Genomic DNA, 13372 nt, shown 5'->3' with positions numbered 1-13372 from the left:
CGGGGTTTGGAAGGGATTTTGGTGATGTGGGAGGGTGTATTGGAAGTTAGTAGGGCCCATTTTTTATTTTCTCAGAAGTACTGAGTTAGGTAAGAGGATTTAGAAATTTGGAGCTGATCTTGTAAACCGTGATTTACGACACACTCCAGCACAGTAGGTGGCGGCATGCACCTTTAACGTTGGTTTGCAGACCGCAATTTTATCATAGAAGAAGAAGAAGAAACAACACAGGCGTTGGACTGGAAGCGGTGCTTCGGATAGTTTATATTGCTACTAAATAAATTGACGTCAGACCATACAAGCACGAAGTTCATCATGCCTGTCACCTGTGCAGTAAACGGCTGCTCCAACAAGTTTATCAAGGGGTCAGAAATAAGATTTTACAGGTAAGGAGTAAAGGACTACAAGCTAACGTTCTTCAAATGTTGTTGTCAGCTAGCCGCTATTGAGTTGGCAAGCTAGCTACATTTGGTGCGTGTTAAGCAGTGTTTCTTGTCCTATTCTTCTCAGGTTCCCCATCAGTAAGCCTCAGCTTGCCAACCAATGGGTACAAAGTTTGGGGATGAAAAACTTCATCCCTACACCTAACACTTGTCTCTGCTCAGAACATTTTAACCCAGATTGTTTCCGAGACTACAATGGCAAACAGTTTCTTAGGGAAGATGCCGTGCCCACCATTTTCGGTGCCGATTCATCGAAGGTAATGTATGGTTTCATAGTTGCTCAACCTAGTTTAGCCTACTGTCGTTTTGTTTTTATTCAGCTAGACTACAAGATGTATGTTAAAAACATTGCAGCCTGAATTACGAAAAAGGGGTATGATGACCAAGGACACAAATGCGGCTAACCGCTTCGGGGCACCGACAGACCGGGAGAGGGCTAAGACGCTGGAGAAGAGCAAGGTCAAGGAGAAACGACATAGTACCCGGGATACTGGCAAGGTGTGTCACCCCTCTAAATGAATGTTAGTGTAAATCTTTTTGCACAGTTAAGTGCTGTTTTTCAGAGCCTTTTGTTTTCACGTGCACAAGCGCATACTTGCCCTGTTTCATCTATCAACATTCACTCAAAGTTATATCTTTTTTTTGTCAGGGAAGAGGTGATGGCAAAAAACGAGGTGGAGGACGAGGAGGAATCTCCTCCAACACTGACAGGTAAGAGTGGAAACGTGTTTCAGAATCCATCACTGCATGGGTGCACTGCTCTGCTACCTTCCTCGAAGGCTGCAACATATGCTTGTTTTCATTATTGCATTTCAAATGGTTGCCTTTTTTACTGGAGAGACTAGTCAGTAAAAATGTGTATCTGGGAGAAGGTAAACCAGCAGAAAGCAGTGTCATTCCGTAAATGATGCACAACCAAGTAAGCAAGACGCAGATGATAGTCACGTACAGGCAGCAGGTCAGACGTTCCCGTTGTTTTTGTGTATTTGCAGACAGACTATTGGGGCGAAGAGCAAAGTGTATGACAACAAAGGCCGCCTGCTCTCCTGCGGCAAGGACATGTGTGACTGCCTGGACGCGGACTGCATGGGCTGCTTCTACCCCTGCCCCGAGTGTGGTTCCCGCAGGTGTGGTGTGGAGTGCCGCTGTGACCGCAAGTGGCTCTACGAGCAGGTTGAGGTGGAGGGGGGAGAGATCATCCGCAACAAGTACGCTGGCTAGTCTCCCCCACCCTTAGGCCTTGAACTATGACTGTTGTCAATTATTTTTCTTATTTTTGTTTTCTGTAGAGAGAGAGAAGGGACAGAATAAGAAATGGTCTGAAGTTGCCAAAAGATACATAATCAAATGAAGTTATCAAGAGTAAATGAAATAATACTCCCACAATGGTTTCAACCAAGTGTTCTAAACATTGCATATGTAGTTTAGTTCCTGTACCGAGAGGATCAATTCAAGAAAGTGTGTGCGCATGCACTACGCCGGTACCTCGCTACGAGAACTCATGCAAGGAAAAAGAGGTATATGACGGAGATTTGTTTCCACCTTTTTTAGAAAGTATGAATGCCTGAAGAATTTTCCATGTTTCATTTTCTGCCTTTCCTCATGGTTTTTGCAATTCTCCACTTGTTTTGATTAGTGATTACATCTTTTTTTTTTGTGCCCACAGCTGTCAATTACATTGGTCTTAATTCATATAAAAAATATGTGTGTCCAGATTCCAACCCTTGTGGTGAGCCCTACAAAAAGTTTATAATAATTATCGGTGATGACTGGTGACTTCTTCAGTATCGTGTGTGTGGTTTTGCAACAGTTTCCTAGAAATGTCCACGAGGTGTTAAGCGGTCAAAACAAGTGTTCTGCTTTACCACAGATAATCTCCATTACTGGGTGTTCTGTGCAATTTCACAATTATCTTCTGTGACCTATTAGGTCTATTTTTGGGTAATGATAAATGTCCTATAGTCACAGTTGTTTAAAGTACTACTTAAGTAGTTTCTTTGGTTATCTGTACTTTTAAAAAATATTTTTGACTACTTTTTACTCCATACATTTTCCCTGACACCCAAAAGTACTTGTTACATTTTTAATGCTTAACAAGATAGGAAAATGGTCTAATTCACACACACTTATGAAGAGAACATCCCTGGTCTAATTCACACACTTATCAAGAGAACATCCCTTCTGCCTCTGATCTGGTGGACTCACTAAGGACATGCTTCGTTTGTAAATTATATCTTGTTGGACCCTGGCTATCTGTAAATAAAAAAAGTGGGTGCAGTCTGGTTTGTTTAATTATTTATACATTTACTTTTGATACTTAAGTATATTTTAAAAGCAAATACTTTTAGACTTCCGTAGTGTTTTATTGTGATAGCACATCAACAATGGAAACAGTACCATAGAATAGTCAAACCGTTGCTTAACATAAACTGTGGCTGCTGCAACAGCCTAACTCTACAGTATTACATTTCTAGTGGGCTTCCTAAGCAGCTGGGTGTTGCCATGCTTATGCGATCACAGTCGGTGTTGTCCGTCTTGCATTTGATGCAATCGCAGCTCTTGGCAACGGGTATGAAGAAGGGGTCAACCCCGGATGGACAGCCTTCCAGGTAGACCTTCTCGTAGGACCAGTCCTTGAAGTTACACGCCCCCTGGGAGCGCGGCAGCCATGTGCTCTGATAGTTCAGATCCTGCCAACAACAGCATTCATACCGGTAAGTTGAAATCATCTGAACACTGGCCTGGTCCCAGATCTGTTGTAATGTATAGTCAACTCATGGCATGACAATAACCATATGGCTTGGCAAGACAACTCAAACCGATCTGGGATTCGGCTAATGGAAACCATATTTTTAAATTATTGCATAATTCATAGTGTTACTCTTCTGCTGCCATTGTGATCTACACAAAACAAAAATATAAATGCTACATGTAAAGTGTTGGTCCCATGTTTCATGAGCTGAAATAAAAAAATCCAAGAAATGTTCCATATGCACAAAAAGCATAAGCATTTCTCCTTTGCCAAGATAATCCATCCACCTGAAAGGTGTGGCATGTCAAGAAACTGATTAAACAGAATGATCATTACACAGGTGCACCTTGTGCTGGGGACAATAAAAGGCCAATTTAAAATGTGCAGTTTTGTCACACAACACAATGCCACAGATGTCATAAGTTTTGAAGGAGAATGCAATTGTCATGCTGACAGGAGGAATGTTGCCAGATAACTGAATATTCATTTCTCTACCATAAACTGCCTCCAACGTCATTTTAGAGTACGTCCAACCGGCCTCACAAACATAGACCATGTGTAACCACGCCAGCCCAGGACTTCCACATCCGACTTCTTCACCTGCGGGATCGTCTGGGGGGGCCCTTTTGTGGGGAAAAACTAATTCTGATTGGCTGGGCCTTGCTCCTCAGTGAATGGGCCTAAGCCCTGCCCAGGCATGTGAAATCCATAGATTAGGTCCTATTGAATTTATTTCAATTGACTGATTTCCTTAGAAATTGTTGCATTTTGTGTTTATATTTTTGTTCAGTATATATTAAAGGCCTGCTGATGCAACCTGGTGCAACGTCAAATAGTAGAATTAATGATTTAGCACATAGTCCTAGTCAATTAAATTAAACAGCAGAAACTGTAGCATGGCTGCACTACAATATATTACACAACAGCTCACATACAACAGAATATATATATTTTGTTATTTATTTAACCTTTATTTAAACTAGGCAAGTCAGTTAAGAACAAGTTCTTATTTACAATGACGGCCTACCCCGGCCAAACCCGGACGACGCTGAGCCAATTGTGCGCTGCCCTATGGGACTCCCAATCACGGCCGGATGTGATACAGCCTGGATTCGAACCAGGCACTGAGATGCAGTGCCTTAGACCACTGTGCCACTTGAGACCAAAAATATATATAACTCAATGTGTGTTCATTAGGGCACTCAACAGACTTTGTACATCAGAAAATAAAAATGTGTGTCCTATTGGCCAAGTAGGCCCTCCCTGTTTCAGTCAGTCTTGTCCAGTTTGGTACCTAATAAACACACAACCGTAAATAGTACTGTCTGTCCCTATTTAGCTACCGTCGTTTCGCACAGGCCGGCGCAGGTGGTGATGGTGATGCTTCCGTGACAGTCCTCTCTCTCCACGGTGATGGTCATGTTGTTTAGTCGGCAGCCATACCTGCAGTCTGTCCCCGCCCTCACTGGTGTCACCCACAGCGTTGCCATGACGACCAGCTGCAGCGTCCTTAAGCGGGTGCAGTACATAATGCTTCCACAAGGAGATCAGGTCCCTTCAGGAATCTGCTGTACAGCAGGGAAAGAGACATGCTGATCAGACCGCTCGCACGCGTGCGCCCGCGTTTGCCGTCACGCGCATGTTGATTTTGTCCACCAACACCAGACGCGTTCAGGACACGCAGGTTGAAATATCAAAACAAACTCTGAACCAACTATATTAATTTGGAGACAGGTTGAAAAGCATCAAAAATGTATGGCAATTTAGCTAGCTTGCTGTTGCTATCTAATTAGTCCTGGGATATAAACATTGGGATGTTATTTTACCTGAAATGCACTAGGTCCTCCACTCTTAACAATTATTCCACAGATTAATTGTCTCCACCTCCAGGCTTCTTCTTCTTTGAACTTTATAAAGCGGTTGGCAACCAACTTTAAGGTGCATTACCACCAACAACTAGACTGGAGTGTGGACCTCAGTTCATCTTTCAATCACCCACATGGGTATATGGTCCTAAAAACCAATGAGGAGATGGGAGAGGCGCGACTTGCAGCGGGTCAAGCAGAATAGAACCAAGTTCTATTTTAGCGCCAGGCTACGCAGACGTGCACGAGCAGTGTGGGTGTAATGATTGAATATCATGTATGTGTACATTTATTTTGTAACGCCCGCGCATGCGACGCGAGCGGTGTGGTAAGCATATTACCAATGAGTAGATGGGAGAGGCAGGACTTGCAGCGCATCAAGCATCACAAATGGAACCAAGTTCTATTTTAGCGCCTGGCTACAATGATTGAATAACATGCATGTGTACATTTATTTTGTAACGCGAGCGGTGTGGTCAGCATGTTACCAATGTGCCATCTCCTTGGTTTTTAGGAGCATATACCCACGTGGGTGATTGAAAGATGAACTGAGGTCCACAGTCCAGTCCCAAGACAAATTAGCTAGCAAAAGCAAGCTAGCTAGCTAAATTGCCATAAATACTTAATGCTTTTCAGCCTGTCCCTAAATTAATATAGTTGGTTCAGAGTTCGTTTTGATATTTTAACCTGCGTGTCCTGATCACGTCTGGTGTGGGTGGACAAAATCAACATGCTTGCGATGGTGCATGCGCTAGCGCTCTGGTCGGCATGTTACATAATGACCACACCGCTCTCAGCACATGTGCGAGCGTTACAAAATAAATTTACACCGATGTTATTCAATCATTGCACACACACACACACGCACACTGTTCAGGCGCGTCTGCGTAGCCAGGCGCTAAAATAGAACTTGGTTCTATTTGTGACGCTTGAAGCGCTGCAAGTCCCGACTCTCCTATCTCCTTTTTGGTTTTTAGGAGCAAATACCCACATGGGTGATTGAAAGATGAACTGAGGTCCACTCCAGTCCAGTTGGTGGTGGTAATGCATCTTAAAGTTGGTTGCCAACCGCCATATAAAGTCCAAAGAAGAAGAAGAAGCCTGAAGGAGGAGAGATTACTAGAAACAAACTTGGTTTACCCTTTTATCTGTGGATTAATTGTCAGAGTAGAGGACCTTGTGCATTTCTGGTAAAATAATAACCCAATGTTTATATCCCAGGACAAATTACCTAGCAACAGCAAGCTAGCTAGCTAAATAGACATACATGTTTAATGCTTTTCGACATGTCCCCAAATTAATATAGTTGGGTCAGAGTTCGTTCTGATATTTCAACCTGCATGTCCTGATTACGTCTGGTGTGGGTGGACAAAATTAACATGCGTGCAATGGAGCACGTAGACATGCGTGATCGGTCTGGTCAGCATGTCAGGTCACACTTTAAACAAAGTATATCTTATAAGGCCTTCATACTCCCTTTCTAAGGCCACCCCAAATCATTAAGGAAATGTAATCCTATATGAAGGGTGGCATATAGGGTTATGTGTGCCACATTTGCCAAAGCACCAGACAAAGTACCTCACTTGTTGTATCACTTCTATTATATGGTACATTTTATTTATTCATTTACAACCTGAATATGATTATGGCCATAATGGATGTTTTCCATACTGAGATTTTCTCAGACCACATAACGTTCCCTCTTGGTCTCCCAATGGATATTTTATCTACCATTTCAATCAGGGATTCACAACCACTCAGAGGACATTGCTCCCAAGTGGCGCAGTGGTCTAAGGCACTGCATCTCAGTGCAAGACGCATCACTACAGTCCCTGGTTCGTATCTAAGCTGTATCACATCCGGCCGTGATTTGGAGTCCAATAGGAACGGCGCACAATTGGCCCAGCGTCGGCCACCATTGTAAATAATAATTTGTTCTTAACTGACTTGCCTAGTTAAATAAAGGTTAAATGTAAAAAATAAAATAAAAATATTTAAATTGCTGTGGATCTGTTAAAGATGTTTGTCAGAGATAATGCCGTCAAAATCTGAGATATACTGAAATCACCTAAAGAATACAGACAAGGTCAGATGAGTCATTTTTTATTTGGTCACGAGCCAAAACCAATAGTAGATTTGGGAGGAAAAAGATAGTATGCCGTTGGAAGCTACTTCGCTCATTGAGAAAGAGAATAGATGTTATTCTACATCAACATAGCCCTCTTAGACCTTTGTGGCCAGGATGAATGGAATGAGCTTAAGGCTATTGTTACTCTGCCATGGACAAGATAAGATTGTCTATAAAACTTAATTTGATGTAATTTAATGCAGGCATCCAAGGGAGGGAAGAAGGGAGGACAAATTTATCACCAAAATGATGTTGAATTAGATTACATTAAATGTTCAGATTAAATCATCAATTAGTTTATCAAATAATCTGTAACGCCCTAAAATAATGTGCTAGACTGAGTCTTTTGAAATGAGGAAAAATGTATTGATATTATTGTATTATTATGTTATTGTATTAGAAACAGCTACAGCCCTGGTACCAAAGTAAATTACAAGGTGAAAAGGGGAGACAATTAAGAGATGACATTACATCAGAATCTTAGTTTAAATATCCAATCTCATGAAAGGCTTTCAACTTTTCAACAATAGTAACAATTTAACATTCACGCAATTTAAAACCATTCGAATTCAAATGAGCATTACAATATCAATTTATCAATGGTAGTTTTCCCATATTTTTCTTCTATTCAGATTAGTCACGTTGAAAAGATCTCAGTAAGTGATGAAAATGCTTTCAAACTATTCTAAGTGCATACGGTCTTTGAACCCTTCCAGATCAAGTTATTCCTCTCTCCACAAGCTGTATCATCTATTTTGAGCATGACAAATACAAACATTACTGTCAAACATAAAGATTCAGGGAAAACACGCACGCCATTCAGATATACACTAGGCTACACACACACACACTAAGGAATTACATTTACCGGCAGAGATAGTCAATGTAATCAGCAGTGTACACAAAAGTCTGCAAAGCCAACATGCTCACCTGTTGGGTTCTCCCTTTTGATTTAGTGATGAAGAAGGGTTGCCCCAGCTCTTTTATCCTCTCTGCACCTATAAATATTATCATAAGGGTATTGCTCCATCTTTGATTGCTTTCATCCGACAAGGACCTTTCTTAAACCTTGCATGGGGGTGGACTCAAATCTCTTAAGCTCTGTTGCCTTGGAATAGTGAGGTTTTTCCTACCTGTCTGTCTAAGTGTAAATATAGGGGTTTAGCTCCTTTGGTACGTGGATAGGCTCAGGTCTGTAACTCAAGGGCAATACACCCACACAAGGGGAGCAAGTTCACGTATTTAGACTATCTGTATCAAAACACAAGGCAGAATGGCTTAAATGGATCAGCAATGTGTGTGCTCCCACTAGAACCAACATGTAACACTGCCAACGCATGGAAAACCCATATAACGCCTGCATGTTCCATACTGTAGGTGCCTGTCAGCCCCCTCTCAGAACGAGCACAGTACTCCAAATCTTCAGTGTCATTTCAAAGATTCGGACAGTGTTGTCCGCACTATAGATATTCCTTGGATACATTAATATGTAACAGAGATGGTTGTGTGACTAGACTTGTAGAAGTCCCGGGTTCAAACTCTGTCGGTCACAAATACAGTAATTGACCAATGCCTCCAATGGTTGACAATAACACTTCTGGTCTATTTGACCAATGCCTATGAAAGCACTTGGTTGACAATCCCATTCTGTGGTGTATCATCATTACTGCATTCCCTGCTGAACCATTGGCTCTCTTTATAAGTTCCCAATGCATAAAATGGGTAAATTCGAGGCATATCTCTAAAGAATCTTATTTGTCATAGGTCATTTTTCATGAGAAAGTGCAATAATCTGACTAAGCCATTCTTCAGTTAATTATTAATCCTTTGCTAGGGGAATATGCTTAGTGAATGACTCTAGTATTTTATAATTTCTGACACCTTCACCAACCATGCTCACACAAGATAAACCCAGTGGTGGGGAAAAGTACCCAATTGTCATACTTGAGTAAAAGTAAAGACACCTTAATATAAAATGACTCAAGTAAAAATTAAAGTCACCCAGCAAAATATTACTTGAGTAAAAGTCTAGAAGTATTTGGTTTGAAATATACTTCAGTATCAAAAGTAAATGAAATTGGTAAAATATACTTAAGTATCAAAAGTAAAAGTATAAATCATTTCACATCCCTTACATTAAGCAAAGCATTTTCTTATTTTTTTAATTTACGGATAGCCAGGGCGAGGGGCACACTCCAACACTCAGACATAATTTACAAACAAAGCATTTGTGTTTAGTGAGTCCGCCAGATCAGAGGCAGTAGGGATGACCAGGGATGTTCTCCTTATAAGTCAGTGAGGTGGACCATTTTCCTGTCCTGCTAAGCATTCAAAATGTAATGAGTACTTTTGGGTGTCAGGGAAAATGTATGTAGTAAAACTTACATTATTTTATTTTGGAATGTAGTGAAGTAAAAGTTGTCAAAAATATAAATGAGTGAAGTACAGATACCCCAAATAACTACTTAAGTAGTACTTTAAAGTACTTTTACTAAAGTGCTTTACACCACTGGATGGACCAAACTAAGAAGGGTGGTGGCTAGTGTCCGTAGGTCTGCTGATGGACAATAACTAAACAATATGTTAACCATATTGTTAACCATATTGTCAAATAAATTGTTACCAAAATGTACACTTTGCACTGGTGCAAAGAGATATGGAGCTTATGTTGCCAATGAAGCAATGGTAGGGAAAGTTAGCCATGTCCCTAGCTGGCCAGGCTGTGCTGCATTCAGTAAAGTCAGTCCTGGAGGTTTCAACATGAAAACACACCACAGCCTAATAACAGTAACTTTGTGAGCAGCAGCCATGGTTTGTACAGAAGGTTCCTTGGACTTCAAGGTATAGTTTCTGCTCTGACATGCACTGTCAACTATGGGACCTTATATAGACAGGTGTGTTTCTTTCTAAATAATGTCCAAACAATTGATTTGGCCATTGGTGGAGTCCAATCATGTTGTAGCGACTGTTGTGGAAATTCTACACAGGTACACTCGAAGTCAATCTTAAATGATCCTTGTTTATTAACACTTAACTGGAGAAGTCACAGTCAAACTTAGATGCATAAAGTACTGGTCTGAAGTGACACACAGACAAGTTATATTTGTGTCACGTCCTGACCATTGAGTGCTCTTATTTTCTATGGTAGAGTAGGTCAGGGCGTGACTGGGGGGTTTATCTAGTTTATTTTTTCTATGTTGTGTTCGAATTTATTTTTTCTATGTTGGGGTTTTTGTATGATTCCCAATTAGAGGCAGCTGGTCATTGTTGTCTCTAATTGGGGATCATATTTAAGTAGTTGTTTTTCCCACCTGTGTTTGTGGGAGATTATTTTGAGTTAGTGCATGTTGCATCGCTGTCGTCACTGTTTGTTTATAGTTTGTTGTTTGTTTATAGTTTATTGTTTGTTTGGCTAAGTTTCACAATATAATAAAGATGTGGAACGATACCCACGCTGCGCTTTGGTCTCCTTCCTACGACGAACGTGACAATTTGCATGATTTAGCTGATCATAATTAATTCATCCTTAATGTTTGGTTCATGCATGTGACAGACCAATACCTCACGAGGCTTCTTCTCTCCAAGCTGAGACCTTGAAACGGAGATATCCTTTCGTTCTCCAAACAAGATTCTGGGCATACTGCCAAATTGCTGATACTGATAGTGAGGATTCGTTCAATCAGTCACTTGCATGAACACAGAAATTGGTTATTAGAAAAGCACAAAAATAGAACACAGAAATTCATTATTAGAAAAGCACAAACATAAAATGTTCCATCACATCCTCCTCTTATCACTGAATCTGTGATAATTATTATTACATTTTAAGGTAAGCATTAGATTATAGCTTCTATCAAAACGTTCTATACTTCTATTAAAGTAAGGGAAATCAACACAAAACTAGACACTTCATTTCAAACCATTCATTCTGGGTTATACAGTCTAATTAGTATGGTAATACTGTCCTCATAATAAAGGTTATACTTCTATTAACGGGAGTGAATTCATCAAAAACACACACACGTACACAGAATGTTAAATTTTGGCAATTTGGGATCCCCAACTTCCAAACAGGGATTCCAACCAAGTTGCAGGCGTCCACTCTGGTTGTGGGGAATTATTCTTAGCAACAGTGACAATGTATTCGGCAAAATCAATCATATTAGAAGAGTGATCTGGGACAAAAGTATGTTCAGGGCCAATGATTGAACAAGTGCCGCCTTGATCTGCCAAAATATAGTCAAGAGCCTCTCTGTTTTGCAGAGTAAATTCTTTTAGCATTACCAATTCTCTCTACGTCTCTAGAGATCTCCAGAATTTGTCTAGGGTATTTTTGTTAAGTTCACCACTTAACCAGACCCAACTCAGGGCCCAGCAGGGCTCTCCTTCCACGATGACTATCTACTTCTGGGCCTCTACTCCTTGCCGGCATTGGTCCCTTTCGCTCAGGACTCCTTCTACTTTGCCAAATACATTTGCCAAATACAAATACATTTGCACATAAATGATTCCATCTAACCCATAACACATGAATTGCTCCACTTATATAGTTAGAAACCTACTAAAAACTTGCTCAAGTCAATTAGCCAGTTACAAAATGTGTCAGTTTCCAACAATCCCTCATCTGGAACAATGATCACTCACATGTTCCACACGACCTAGAAACCATATTGACTTTCACAGGGAAGAGAGAGAACATGAGAGGACACTTTCACGCCAACCTTGATAAGAATGAGATCGGTGCAAGGTTAGCCCAAGCTACAATCTAGTGGCTCTCCTCACATTTTAGGGGCATTACTCTGTCTCTAGAAGCCTCGCCTTTCCGAATCATAATTAGAACTATTGATAAATTATCCAACCCAAATTTAGAATGACAGTCATTAGTGCGTCATGTTGGTTCTCTCACTCAAATTTTAAGACCCTCAACTTAGCACACACCGATACTGGCAGAATGTACATTTACATTGACGTACAGTATATTCATCCCATATTCATCATTAACTTTTCTAATCACGGCCCCCATTTGTGGTAATGACAGATTGGTATCTCAATGCGTTCTTAATCAACCTGATACCCCAAATAAATAATTTTGGACAAGCTTCAATCAATTATGGGGACGGTTGACCACCCCCTTCCTTCACGGCACTCATTCTTCTGCCGTTACTTCATTTTCTTCTTCAGATAGTGTTTTAATTCGTCCTCCCAATGGCACATGTTCAAAGTGGATGGCCCTTGACAATGTCCCGATTTCAAAGCAGACGAATCTCTCACCTGAGCCGCCACCCTCCTTTACAGTCCATTATGTCTTGTCCATTTTCCTACCAGTACACCAGCAGCATGAGAGACGTTTGGACGGGATCTCTCTCCATGCTCACTCCATGTGGACTCATGTCGCACTCCTGAGAGAAAAGACAAGAGAGAAAAGGCAGTTGATAGCTTCGACTGAATGCTGTGTACAGGTTGCTGGCTCGGACTCAAGTCTCATGGTAGAAGTGGTGACGTACCTTGCCATAGTGAACGCCATTGTTGCCATTACTTCAGCCAGTTAGAGGGGGTGAGGTTTACACTGTTCTTGGTCAAATTATCCCTTCCATAAATCTAGATACCATCTGTGGTCACCTTCGCTATAACCTCGAGAGAGGACAGACCAGAACAACAGTTTCGTTTGGGGCATTTCTGATTCAGGAAATCCCGTCAAACTATTCACTGTATGACAAATGACAAATGATTCACTGTATGACAAATTATTACTACTACCAATATTCTTAATACAAATGTCTAAGACAAATGTCAAAGAGAATAACAACACACAGTTGAAACAATTTTCTTTTCTCCCAAATTAGCTTATATGCCCCTATCATCTTGGCGATCTCACCTCAGAGTTACAGGGTCAGGAAGTCAGAGGGCTAATCCTTAGGGAGAAATCCCAACCATCCAGCAGACCCAATCTGGTGAGATTTGTATTGAAACAAGACAAAAACAAAACAACAACAGCAATACACTTCTTCATATATCACTCAAGGTGGGGAAAACGTCAATCCATTTGGAGTAACTGTCAACCATTACCAACATACCTTTTTTCCTTTTACAGGCAGGCATATGAAGAAAACCAATTTGCATATTTACAAAAAGGCCCCAGGGGGCTGGTAATTCCCCCTTTGGATACGACTCACATCATGATTCA

At 41.0% G+C, this 13372-nt stretch overlaps 2 protein-coding genes across 2 annotated transcripts; one reads left to right on the top strand and one right to left on the bottom strand.

Annotated features, from left to right (window-relative positions):
• The first annotated feature begins 204 nt into the window (after positions 1-204).
• arl14ep (ARF like GTPase 14 effector protein) lies at positions 205-1997 on the top strand. Its single transcript, XM_014126337.3, has 5 exons — positions 205-386; positions 511-700; positions 798-941; positions 1093-1154; positions 1436-1997. Exons 1-5 carry the CDS (start codon positions 316-318, stop codon positions 1662-1664), a joined length of 696 nt encoding a protein of 231 aa, XP_013981812.1. The 5' UTR covers positions 205-315; the 3' UTR covers positions 1665-1997.
• Positions 1998-2785: 788 nt separating this feature from the next.
• fshb (follicle stimulating hormone subunit beta) lies at positions 2786-4805 on the bottom strand. The gene is made up of 2 exons (XM_045688977.2): positions 4539-4805; positions 2786-3133 (listed from the first exon to the last, which is right to left on the bottom strand). Exons 1-2 carry the CDS (start codon positions 4722-4724, stop codon positions 2906-2908), a joined length of 414 nt encoding a protein of 137 aa, XP_045544933.1. The 5' UTR covers positions 4725-4805; the 3' UTR covers positions 2786-2905.
• Positions 4806-13372: the final 8567 nt, after the last annotated feature.

This window comes from Salmo salar, chromosome 11, assembly GCF_965601325.2.
Source record: "Salmo salar chromosome 11, fSalSal1, whole genome shotgun sequence".
In the NCBI taxonomy this organism is placed as follows: Eukaryota; Metazoa; Chordata; class Actinopteri; order Salmoniformes; family Salmonidae; genus Salmo; species Salmo salar.
The sequence above is the reverse complement of the archived record's forward strand: the minus strand, read 5'-3'. Positions and strand labels throughout refer to the sequence as shown.

What these genes read in the sequence shown, in the direction of transcription:
- arl14ep (XM_014126337.3), top strand. Translation starts at nt 316, where the DNA reads ATGCCTGTCACCTGTGCAGTAAACGGCTGCTCCAACAAGTTTATCAAG. An exon ending in TCGGTGCCGATTCATCGAAG is followed by an intron (nt 701 to 797) that starts GTAATGTATGGT and finishes AAAACATTGCAG; the next exon opens with CCTGAATTACGAAAAAGGGG. An exon ending in ATCTCCTCCAACACTGACAG is followed by an intron (nt 1,155 to 1,435) that starts GTAAGAGTGGAA and finishes GTGTATTTGCAG; the next exon opens with ACAGACTATTGGGGCGAAGA.
- fshb (XM_045688977.2), bottom strand. Translation starts at nt 4,724, where the DNA reads ATGTACTGCACCCGCTTAAGGACGCTGCAGCTGGTCGTCATGGCAACG. An exon ending in CCGGCCTGTGCGAAACGACG is followed by an intron (nt 3,134 to 4,538) that starts GTAGCTAAATAG and finishes TGTTGTTGGCAG; the next exon opens with GATCTGAACTATCAGAGCAC.